Below are 12500 nucleotides of genomic sequence, written 5' to 3' on the forward strand. Positions count from 1 at the left end.
ATACTGAGAGACGAGAGAGACAGAGAGGTGGGGTGAGATGCTGAGAGGTGGGGAGAGAGACTGATAGGTGGGGAGAGATACTGAGATAGGAGAGAGACTGAGAGGTGGGGCGAGATACTGATAGGTGGGGCGAGATACTGATAGGTGGGGAGAGATACTGAGATAGAGAGGTGGGGAGAGATACAGAGAGGTGGGGAGAGATACTGAGAGGTGAGGAGAGATACTGAGAGGTGGGGAGAGATACTGAGATAGGAGAGAGACTGAGAGGTGGGGCGAGATACTGATAGGTGGGGCGAGATACTGATAGGTGGGGAGAGATACTGATAGGTGGGGAGAGATACTGATAGGTGGGGAGAGACACTGATAGGTGGGGAGAGATACTGAGATAGGAGAGATACTGAGAGGTGGGGTGAGATACTGAGATAGGAGAGATACTGAGAGGTGAGGAGAGATACTGAGAGGTGAGGAGAGATACTGAGAGGTGAGGAGAGATACTGAGAGGTGAGGAGAGATACTGAGAGGTGGGGAGAGAGACTGAGAGGTGGGGAGAGAGACTGAGAGGTGGGGAGAGATACTGAGATAGGAGAGATACTGAGAGGTGAGGAGAGATACTGAGAGGTGAGGAGAGATACTGAGAGGTGGGGAGAGAGACTGAGAGGTGGGGAGAGATACTGAGAGGTGGGGAGAGACTCTGGGAGGTGGGGAGAGATACTGAGATAGGAGAGATATTGACTTGTGAGGAGGGATATTGAGATAGGAGGGATATTGAGATAGGAGGGATATTGAGATAGGAGGGATATTGAGATAGGAGGGATAAAAACAGAGAGAAAATAAAAAAAGCTAAAGAAAAAAAAGATGTTCTACAGATGGTCATACTATCTACTGATAATCAACTGACTATCTGCTGATAATCAACTGACTATCTGCTGATAATCAACTGACTATCTACTGATGATCAACTGACTATCTGCTGATAATCAACTGACTATCTGCTGATAATCAGACTATCTACTGATGATCAACTGACTATCTGCTGATAATCAACTGACTATCTGCTGATAATCAACTGACTATCTACTGATAATCAACTGACTATCTGCTGATAATCATCTGACTATCTGCTGATAATCAACTGACTATCTGCTGATAATCAGACTATCTACTGATGATCAACTGACTATCTCTTCAGGATCAACTGACTATCTGCTGATAATCAACTGACTATCTGCTGATAATCAACTGACTATCTACTGATAATCAACTGACTATCTGCTGATGATCAACTGACTATCTGCTGATAATCAACTGACTATCTGCTGATAATCAACTGACTATCTGCTGATAATCAACTGACTATCTGCTGATAATCAACTGACTATCTGCTGATAATCAACTGACTATCTGCTGATAATCAACTGACTATCTGCTGATAATCAACTGACTATCTGCTGATAATCAACTGACTATCTACTGATAATCAACTGACTATCTACTGATGATCAACTGACTATCTGCTGATAATCAACTGACTATCTGCTGATAATCAACTGACTATCTGCTGATAATCAACTGACTATCTGCTGATAATCAACTGACTATCTGCTGATAATCATCTGACTATCTGCTGATAATCAACTGACTATCTGTTGATAATCAACTGACTATCTGTTGATAATCAACTGACTATCTGTTGATAATCAACTGACTATCTGCTGATAATCAACTGACTATCTACTGATAATCAACTGACTATCTGCTGATAATCAACTGACTATCTACTGATGATCAACTGCTTGATAAGGTTACGGTTCGGGTTAGGTTTGGAATAAGGGTTAAGTTTATAGTTAGGATAAGGGTTAAGGTTAGGGCTAGGGTTAGGGTTAGCAGACAGTTGTAATGTTACTGATCTGTAGATAGTGTGTAGAGCATCTACAGATGAACTATCCAAATAAAGTGTTACCACAATAACCATTATCTATTAGCTGTCAGTCCATTTTGAGAAGCAGAAGGAATCAGCGCTTATGTTACGTCCATACCCAAGTCAAGTGAAGTAGCGTAGCGAATTGGGCGGAGAAAGTCCCCCATCCCTGACCGGGTGTCAAACTTGCGTCGTAATGACCAAAGGCAGGCGTAGTAAACTACTGCTTCTAAAAAGTTAGCGCCCTTGGAGGTTTTTTCTGTTTTATGAATGGCTGAATTGTTCCTAGTTTCGAGTTGGTGAACTACCCTTTGAAATTGACGTTCGTGTAGTCAAATCGTTTTGTGACATACTCAGCCAGGTCACCCGTGATACAAGTCAGTATTCGACGTCCATCCATGTCTGAGGCGGTCGGAAGAGGATGTGGAAACCGGCCACTAGGGGTAACAGTAAGCTCTGTTACCTTCAAGTAGGTTTCAGTTTTTCTAGTGTGTTGTGGACAACGACGGAGGATCGGCGTAAGCATCTGCTTCTGGTTCCAAAGGTTGCATGTTTGAATCCAGTGATAGAAAGGTGTTTTTGATATTTTTGTTTTAAGCCTATCCCAAACCGTAATCCTTACCTCAACCATTCTGAGTTAATCCCTAAAATTAACCTTAAACACTTCAAAATTTTGTCGTTTGGATCAATTTTGACATTTGAGAAACATGAATGAACGTCTAATTCTGACATGAGACTGTGAGAGCTGGTTGGACACCTGTTACTGTACACCGATTAACAGTTTGACAAGTTGAACTTCATCATTACATAATCTCTATATGTGACGCTCGTCAAAAGGAGTAGACCAAGGTGCAGCGTGTTGAGTGCTCATGATAAAATATTTATTATTAACTCAGAACACTATTCAAAAACACGAACGTCACGTTCTGCAGGCTTCACTGAGCAATACAAAAACTAGATCCCACAAACCCAGGTGTAAAAAAAAAAAAAAAAATACTTAAGTATGATCTCCAATTAGAGACAACGAGGACCAGCTGCCTCTAATTGGAGATCATCCCAAACAAACCCAACATAGAAATAGAAAACTAGAACCTGAACATAGAAATACAAAACATAGAAAAACACCCCCTGTCATGCCCTGACCTACTCTACCATAGAAAATAACAGCTTACCATGGTCAGGACGTGACACTGTAGTCTTGCCAAGGCAGCACCACTCTTAGAAAAAAAAAGGTGCTGTCTCGAACCTAAAAGGGTTTCTTCAACAGTAGGAGAACCTTTTGAAGAATCCTATTTTCAATAGTGGAAAATGTACCCAATAGTCATACTTGAGTAAAAGTAAAGAGATACCTTAGCTCGCCGTGGCCGATGTGAGTAAGACATTTAATCGTGTCACCCAGTAAAATACTACTTGAGTAAAAGTCTAAAAGTATTTGGTTTTAAATATTCTTAAGTATCAAAAGTCAATGTAATTGCTAAAATATACTTGAGTGTCAAAAGAAAAAAGTTGAAATCATTTCACGTTCCTTATATTGAGCAAACCAGATGGCATGATTTTTTTTATGTATTTTTTTTAATGTATTTTATTTACGAATAGCCAGAGGCAACACCCAGACACCATTTACAAATGAAATGTGTATTTAGTGAGTCATCCAGAGCAGAGGCAGTAGGGATGACCAAGGGGGTTCTCTTAATAAGTGTGTGAATTACACCATTTTCCTGTCCTGCTAAGCATTCAAAATATAATGAGTACTTTAGGGTGTCAGGTAAAACCTATGGAGTAAAAAGTACAATATTTTCTTTAGGAATGTAGTAAAGTAAAAGTTATCAAAAATATAAATAGTAAAGTACAGATACCCCAAAAATACACTGTCTTTTGGGTTCCATGTAGGACCCTTTCCAACGAGGGTTCCACATGAAACCTAAAAAGGGTTCTCTCTCTCTCTGGAACCAAAAAGGATTCTCCAACGGGGACAGCCAAAGAACCCTTTTGGAAGCCTTTTTTTCTGAGTGTGTCTTTGTGCTCTTCTTTTCTCTCCAAATATGGCTCCCAGGTGTGGGTCTTCCTGAAGGAGGTCCCAGAGTTGTGTGTGTGTGTGTGTGAGTCCGTGTGTGTGTGTGCCCCTCCATCTGTGGGTGTGTGTGTGTGTGTGTGTGTCCGTCCATCCATGTGTGTCTGTGTGTGTATATTCTCTAAACAACAGCGTGTTCTCTCTCTCTCCCCAGTTCCATGGTGAATACGTCTCTCGTGCAGCTACCCCAGCCCAGCCTCTGTCACCACACACCTAACCTCAGCTGGGTGTGAGTATATATATATATGTATCTTCCCATCTGAGTATACATCTATCTATCTATCTATCTATCTGTCTATCTATCTATCTATCTATCCATCCAGTTGGCGCCGATAGACATCAGCCTTCATTTCTCAAAACAAGAATAGACTGACGAGTTTCAGAAGAAAGTTCTTTGTTTCTGGCCATTTTGAGCCTGTAATCTAACCCACAAATGCTGATTCTCCAGATACTCAACTAGTCTAAAGAAGGCCAGTTTTATTGCTTCTTTAATCAGAACAACAGTTTGCAGCTGTGCTAACATAATTGCAAAAGGGTTTTCTAATGATCAATTAGCCTTTTAAAATGATAAACTTGGATTAGCTAACACAACGTGCCATTGGAACACAGGAGTGATGGTTGCTGATAATGGGCCTCTGTACGCCTATGTAGATATTCCATTAAAAATCAGCCATTTCCAGCTACAATAGTCATTTACAACCTTAACAATATCTACACTGTATTTCTGATCATTTTGGTGTCATTTTCATGGACAAAAATGTGCTTTTCTATTAAAAAAAATGACATTTCTTGAGGGGCCTCCCGGGTGGCGCAGTGGTCTAAGGCACTGCGTCGCAGTGCCACCAGAGATTTCTGGGTTTGAGCCCAGGTTCTGTTGCAGCCGGCCGCGACCGGGAGGCCCATGGGGCGACGCACAATTGGCCCAGCGTCGTCCGGGTTAGGGAGGGTTTGGCCTGCAAGAATATCCTTGTCTCATCGCGCACTAGTGATTCCTGTGGATGCAGTGCACGCTGACTAGATCGCCAGGTGTTCAGTGTTTCCTCCGACACATTGGTGCGGCTGGCTTCTGGGTTGGATATGCATTGTGTCAAGAAGCAGTGCGGTTGGGTTATGTTTCGGAGGACGCATGGCTCTTGACCTTCGCTTCTCCCGAGTCCGTACGGGAGTTGCAGCGATGAGACAAGACTGTAACTACTACCAATTGGAAATCACGAAATTGGGGAGAGAAAAGGGGTAAAATAAAAAAATAAAAAAATAAAAAGGACATTTCTAAGTGACCCCAAACTTTTGAAAGTAGTGTATGTTTCATGATTAACTACTGTAATTGAGGTAATGTACAGGAACTCAAGTCCTTTTGTTCACCCTACCTAGAAAACCTCACAATAAAATGCAGACCGCATTACATCCCTGGAGAATTCTCTTTGGTAATTGTCACAGCCGTATATATTCCCCCTCAAGCCAATACCACAACAGCTCTCAAGGAACGACACTGGACTTTGTGAAAACTGGGAACCACATATCCTGAGGACGCATTTATTGTATCTGGGGATTTTAACAAAGCAAGTTTGAGGAAAACACAACCGAAGTTCTATCAACATATCGCTTCCAGTACTTGCACTTTAAAAAACTCTAGACCAAAGCCCTACAAAGCCCTCCCTCCCCCGCCCTCCCTTCGGCAAATCAGATCATGTCTCCATGTCTTTTATATATATATATATATATATATATATACTGCTCAAAAAAATAAAGGGAACACTAAAATAACACATCCTAGATCTGAATGAATGAAATAATCTTATTAAATACTTTTTTCTTTACATAGTTGAATGTGCTGACAACAAAATCACACAAAAATATTCAATGGAAATCCAATTTATCAACCCATGGAGGTCTGGATTTGGAGTCACACTCAAAATGAAAGTGGAAAATCACACTACAGGCTGATCCAACTTTGATGTAATGTCCTTAAAACAAGTCAAAATGAGGCTCAGTAGTGTGTGTGGCCTCCACGTGCCTGTATGACCTCCCTACAACGCCTGGGCATGCTCCTGATGAGGTGGCGGATGGTCTCCTGAGGGATCTCCTCCCAGACCTGGACTAAAGCATCCGCCAACTCCTGGACAGTCTGTGGTGCAACATGGCATTGGTGGATGGAGCGAGACATGATGTCCCAGATGTGCTCAATTGGATTCAGGTCTGGGGAACGGGCGGGCCAGTCCATAGCATCAATGCCTTCCTCTTGCAGGAACTGCTGACACACTCCAGCCACATGAGGTCTAGCATTGTCTTGCATTAGGAGGAACCCAGGGCCAACCGCACCAGCATATGGTCTCACAAGGGGTCTGAGGATCTCATCTTGGTACCTAATGGCAGTCAGGCTACCTCTGGCGAGCACATGGAGGGCTGTGCGGCCCCCCAAAGAAATGCCACCCCACACCATGACTGACCCACCGCCAAACCGGTCATGCTGGAGGATGTTGCAGGCAGCAGAACGTTCTCCACGGCGTCTCCAGACTCTGTCACGTCTGTCACATGTGCTCAGTGTAAACCTGCTTCATCTGTGAAGAGCACAGGGCGCCAGTGACGAATTTGCCAATCTTGGTGTTCTCTGGCAAATGCCAAACGTCCTCCACGGTGTTGGGCTGTAAGCACAACCCCCACCTGTGGACGTCGGGCCCTCATACCACCCTCATGGAGTCTGTTTCTGACCGTTTGAGCAGACACATGCACATTTGTGGCCTGCTGGAGGTCATTTTGCAGGGCTCTGGCAGTGCTTCTCCTGCTCCTCCTTGCACAAAGGCGGAGGTAGTGGTCCTGCTGCTGGGTTGTTGCCCTCCTACGGCCTCCTCCACGTCTCCTGATGTACTGGCCTGTCTCCTGGTAGCGCCTCCATGCTCTGGACACTACGCTGACAGACACAGCAAACCTTCTTGCCACAGCTCGCATTGATGTGCCATCCTGGATGAGCTGCACTACCTGAGCCACTTGTGTGGGTTGTAGACTCCGTCTCATGCTACCACTAGAGTGAAAGCACCGCCAGCATTCAAAAGTGACCAAAACATCAGCCAGGAAGCATAGGAACTGAGAAGTGGTCTGTGGTCCCCACCTGCAGAACCACTCCTTTATTGGGGGTGTCTTGCTAATTGCCTATAATTTCCACCTGTTGTCTATTCCATTTGCACAACAGCATGTGAAATTTATTGTCAATCAGTGTTGCTTCCTAAGTGGACAGTTTGATTTCACAGAAGTGTAATTGACTTGGAGTTACATTGTGTTGTTTAAGTGTTCCCTTTATTTTTTTGAGCAGTGTATATTTTATACTAGTGATTCTGACATTGCTCATCCTAATAGTTATGTAATTCTTAATTCTATACTTTTTAGATTTGTGTGTATTGTTGTGTTTTGTTTGATATTACTGCACTGTTGGAGCTAGGAACACAAGCATTTCTCTACACCCGCAATAACATCTGCTAAACATACACTACTTTATCAAAAGTATGTGGACACCTGCTCGTCGAACATCTCATTCCAAAATCATAGGCATTAATATGGTGTTGGTCCTCCCTTTGCTACGGGGACTTGGTTCTATTTAGCCACAAGAGCATTAGTAAGGTCGAGCACTGATGTTGGGCGATTAGGCAGTCGGCGTTCCAATTCATCCCAAAGGCGTGTGGGTTGTATTTACACTGGTGTTTGTTCTTCACTGGTTGACCTTTTCTTGTGGCAACAGGTCACAAATCTTGCTGCTGTGATGGCACACTGTGGTATTTCACCCAGTAGATATGGGAGTTTATCAAAATTAGATTTTTTTCTAATTCTTTGTGGATCTGTGTAATCTGAGGGAAATATGTGTCTCTAATATGGTCATACATTTGGCAGGAGGTTAGGAAGTGCAGCTCAGTTTCCACCTCATTTTGTGGGCAGTGTTGCACATAGCCTGTCTTCTCTTGAGAGCCAGGTCTGCCTACGGTGGCCTTTCTCAATAGCAAGGCTATGCTCACTGAGTCTGTATATAGTCAAAGCTTTCCTTAAGTTTGGATCAGTCACAGTGGTCACGTATTCTGCCACTGTGTACTCTCTATTTAGGGCCAAATAGCATTCTAGTTTGCTCTGTTTTTTTGTTAATTCTTTCCAATGTGTCAAGTAATTATCTTTTTGTTTTCTCATGATTTGGTTGGGTCTAATTGTGTTGCTGTCCTGAAGCTCTGTGGGGGTCTGTTTGTGTTTGTGAACAGAGCCCCAGGACCAGCTTGCTTAGTTGACTCTTCTCCAGGTTCATCTCTCTGTAGGTGATTGCTTTGTTATGAAAGGTTTGGAAATCGCTTCCCTTTAGGTGGTTGTAGAATTTAACGGCTCTTTTCTGGATTTTGATAATTAGCGGGTATCGGCGAAATTCTGCTCTGCATGCATTATTTGGTGTTCTACGTTGTACACAGAGGACATTTTTGCAAAAATCTGCATCCAGAGTCGCAATTTGGAGTTTGTCCCATTTTGTGAACTCTTGGTTGGTGAGCGGACCCCAGACCTCACAAACATAAAGGGCAATGGGTTCTATAACTGATTCAAGTATTTTTAGCCAGATCCTAATTGGTATGTCGAATTTTATGTTCCTTTTGCCTTGTCTCTCAGATCACAGCTTTGTGGAAGTTATCTGTCTATCTATCAATTCAATTCAAGGGGCTTTATTGCCATGGAAATCATGTGTTAACATCGCCAAAGCAAGTGAGGTAGATAATATACAAAAGTGAAATAAACAATAAAAATGAACAGTAAACATTTAACATACAGAAGTTTCAAAAGAATAAAGACATTACAAATGTCATATTATGTCTATATACAGTGTTTTAACGATGTATAAATGGTTAAAGTACAAAACGGAAAATAAATAAGCATAAATATGGGTTGTATTTACAATGGTGTTTGTTCTTCACTGGTTGACCTTTTCTTGTGGCGACAGGTCACAAATCTTACTGCTGTGATGGAACACTGTGGTATTTCACCCAGTAGATATGGGAGTTTATCAAAATCGGGTTTGTTTTCAAATTCTTTGTGGATCTGTGTAATCTGAGGGAAATATCTGTCTCTAATATGGTCATACATTTGGCAGGAGGTTAGGAAGTGCAGCTCAGTTTCCACCTCATTTTGTGGGCAGTGTTGCACATAGCCTGTCTTCTCTTGAGATCCATGTCTGCCTACGGCGGCCTTTCTCAATAGCAAGGCTATGCTCACTGAGTCTGTATATAGTCAAAGGTTTCCTTAAGTTTGGGTCAGTCATTCTGCCACTGTGTACTCTCTGTTTATGGCCAAATAGCCCTAAACAGGGCTATCTCTCCATCCTATCTGTATATCTATCTGTCTGTCTGTCTGTCTGTCTGTCTGTCTGTCTGTCTGTCTGTCTGTCTGTCTGTCTGTCTGTCTGTCTGTCTGTCTGTCTGTCTGTCTGTCTGTCTGTCTGTCTGTCTGTCTGTCTGTCTGTCTGTCTGTCTGTCTGTCTCTCTGTCTCTCTGTCTCTCTGTCTGTCTGTCTCTCTGTCTCTCTGTCTCTCTGTCTTATCCCTAGTGAGTATGTATCATAATAATCAGAATAATTTGATTGTCAGCACTAATCCATCCCATTATTAGAAAAAACAAAGACAGAAAGACTGACTTTAAGAGGTTATTATCTTCTGCAGAAAAATTATTATTATCACACACACACACACACACACACACACACACACACACACACACAGCTATATATCCCTCCAGTTCGAAGGGATTAGATTAGTATCCTGCTGCAGACAAAGATAAGGAGAATGTTAGCCAGCGGTCAGCCTGACCGTGTGTGATGTAAAAGTGTACACTAATGTTCTCTCTCTCTCTCTCTCTCTCTCTCTCTCTCTCTCTCTCTCTCTCTCTCTCTCTCTCTCCCTTCTCTCTCTCTCTCTCTCTCCCTCCCTTCTCTCTCTCTCTCTCTCTCCCCCTTCTCTCTCTCTCTCTCTCTCTCTCTCTCTCTCTCTCTCTCTCTCTCTCTCTCTCTCTCTCTCTCTCTCTCTCTCTCTCTCTCTCCCCTTCCTTCTCTCTCTCTCTCTCTCTCTGTCTCTCTCTCTATCTCTCTCTCTCTCTCTCTCCCCCTTTCCTTCTCTCTCTCTCTCTCTCTCTCTCTCTCTCTCTCTCTCTCTCTCTCTCTCTCTCTCTCTCTCTCTCTCTCTCTCTCTTCTCTCTCTCTCTCTCTCTCTCTCTCTCTCCCCTTTCCTTCTCTCTCTCTCTCTCTCTCTCTCTCTCTCTCTCTCTCTCTCTCTCTCTCTCTCTCTCTCTCTCTCTCTCTCTCTCTCTCTCTCTCTCTCTCTCTCTCTCTCCAGGGATTTTGAGGGGAACCAGGTCTTAACCATCAACCACTCCACTCTGATGACCTGCAGCCAGCTCACTGTACTGTAAGTACCGATGTGTGTCTGTGTCTCTGTGTGTGTGTACTCAGGGGCATCATGAACCCATTACTTTAGAAAGGGGGGGTGGCACGAAATACATGATGATGGATTTGAATACACCCCCCCCCCCGCATTCTAGAGCTATAATCATTATAACTTCTTCTGTATGAAAAATACATCTAGTATTCTGGCTAAGCATACCTCTTACCCTGTCAATCACACATATCAATCTAACAATTGTTCCTAGTAGGAGGGGAGGGGGGAGGGGGGTGGTGTAGGAATCAGAAGTAGGAAGGGGAGGGGGGGGGGGTGTAGGAATCAGAAGTAGGAGGGGGGGGTATCAGGAAGTAGGAAGGGGAGGGGGAGGGGGTATCAGGAAGTAGGAGAGCAGATAAGTTCCAGTGGCACACAACGTTTAATCCGGCGGTCCTGAAGGCACAATACAAACACAATGGGGAAAAACACGCACAAACGTAGTCGCCACTCACAGGGAATAAATTACGCACACGGAGGAGAAACCTCGACTCCACAAACAAAGTCTCGTAAGCACACGGTAAAACATTTACCGAAAATATAAACGAAACTCCGTGGTGCAGGCACGCACCCCTAACATGTAAATACACAACAAATAATCCCGCACAAAGCCTAGCCTGCAACGGGGTGTATATAAACCCACCGAAATCAACTAAACTGAACACAGGTGTGAAAAAAACAGACAGACACAAACGAAAAAGGGAAAATGGGATCGGTGGCAGCTAGTAGGACGCCGAGCGCCGAGTCGTGACACACGTCCAGATTATTACCTCCAACGTTACAACACATTACATGGTTATTACCTCAACATTACCTCAACGTTACAACACATTACATGGTTATTACCTCCAACATTAAAACACATTACATGGTTATTACCTCAACATTACCTCCAACATTACAACACATTACATGGTTATTACCTCCAACATTAAAACACATTACATGGTTATTACCTCCAACATTACAACACATTACATGGTTATTACCTCCAACATTACCTCAACATTACATCAACATTAAAACACATTACATGGTTATTACCTCCAACATTACAACACATTACATGGTTATTACCTCCAACATTACAACACATTACATGGTTATTACCTCCAACATTACCTCAACATTACTCAACATTAAAAATTACATGGTTATTACCTCCAACATTACACACATACATTACCTCCAACATTACAACACATTACATGGTTATTACCTCCAACATTACCTCAACATTACCTCCAACATTACAACACATTACATGGTTATTACCTCAACATTACATGGTTATTACCTCAACATTACATGGTTATTACCTCAACATTACATGGTTATTACCTCAACATTACAACACATTACATGGTTATTACCTCCAACATTACAACACATTACATGGTTATTACCTCCAACATTACCTCAACATTACCTCCAACATTACAACACATTACATGGTTATTACCTCCAACATTACAACACATTACATGGTTATTACCTCCAACATTACAACACATTACATGGTTATTACCTCAACATTACATGGTTATTACCTCAACATTACATGGTTATTACCTCAACATTACATGGTTATTACCTCAACATTACAACACATTACATGGTTATTACCTCCAACATTACAACACATTACATGGTTATTACCTCAACATTACCTCAACATTACCTCCAACATTACAACACATTACATTGGATCAGACCACACATTATAAATACAGGCACATATCATGGCATCGTAATTAATAATACTCAAAATATCCTGATATTATCATTAATAAGGTGCCAGATTACATTTCAACCAAGTTTTTTTCAAAGTATTTTTCTTCCTCTTGATCTGTCTGTTATTTTTCTGGCTAATGTTTTTTTTTTTGTTATATAATAAAAATAAATATGCTTCTCTGCATCTCTGATAAAAATTCGGGGTGAAAGATTGAAAGGAATGTGTGTCTTTATTCAGTAGATTTAGTTATTATTACTGCTTTATTTTCTAAAGTCCACCAACCTTATTAACAGCATGCTAAGATAGTTAGCTAGTCTACCTGATAGCTAGTTAAATA

At 42.3% G+C, this 12500-nt stretch overlaps 1 protein-coding gene across 1 annotated transcript in view; it reads left to right on the top strand.

The window, feature by feature from the left end:
• rxfp2a (relaxin family peptide receptor 2a) overlaps nt 1-12500 on the top strand; it is a 148204-nt gene that overhangs the window by 75288 nt on the left and 60416 nt on the right. Inside the window, exons 9-10 of the mRNA XM_045717434.1 lie at nt 4144-4218; nt 10330-10401. Coding sequence (XP_045573390.1) covers nt 4144-4218; nt 10330-10401 — 147 coding nt within the window. The remainder of the gene's footprint in view (nt 1-4143; nt 4219-10329; nt 10402-12500) is intronic.

The sequence above is a fragment of the Salmo salar genome, chromosome ssa04 (assembly GCF_905237065.1).
Source record: "Salmo salar chromosome ssa04, Ssal_v3.1, whole genome shotgun sequence".
Taxonomy (NCBI): Eukaryota; Metazoa; Chordata; class Actinopteri; order Salmoniformes; family Salmonidae; genus Salmo; species Salmo salar.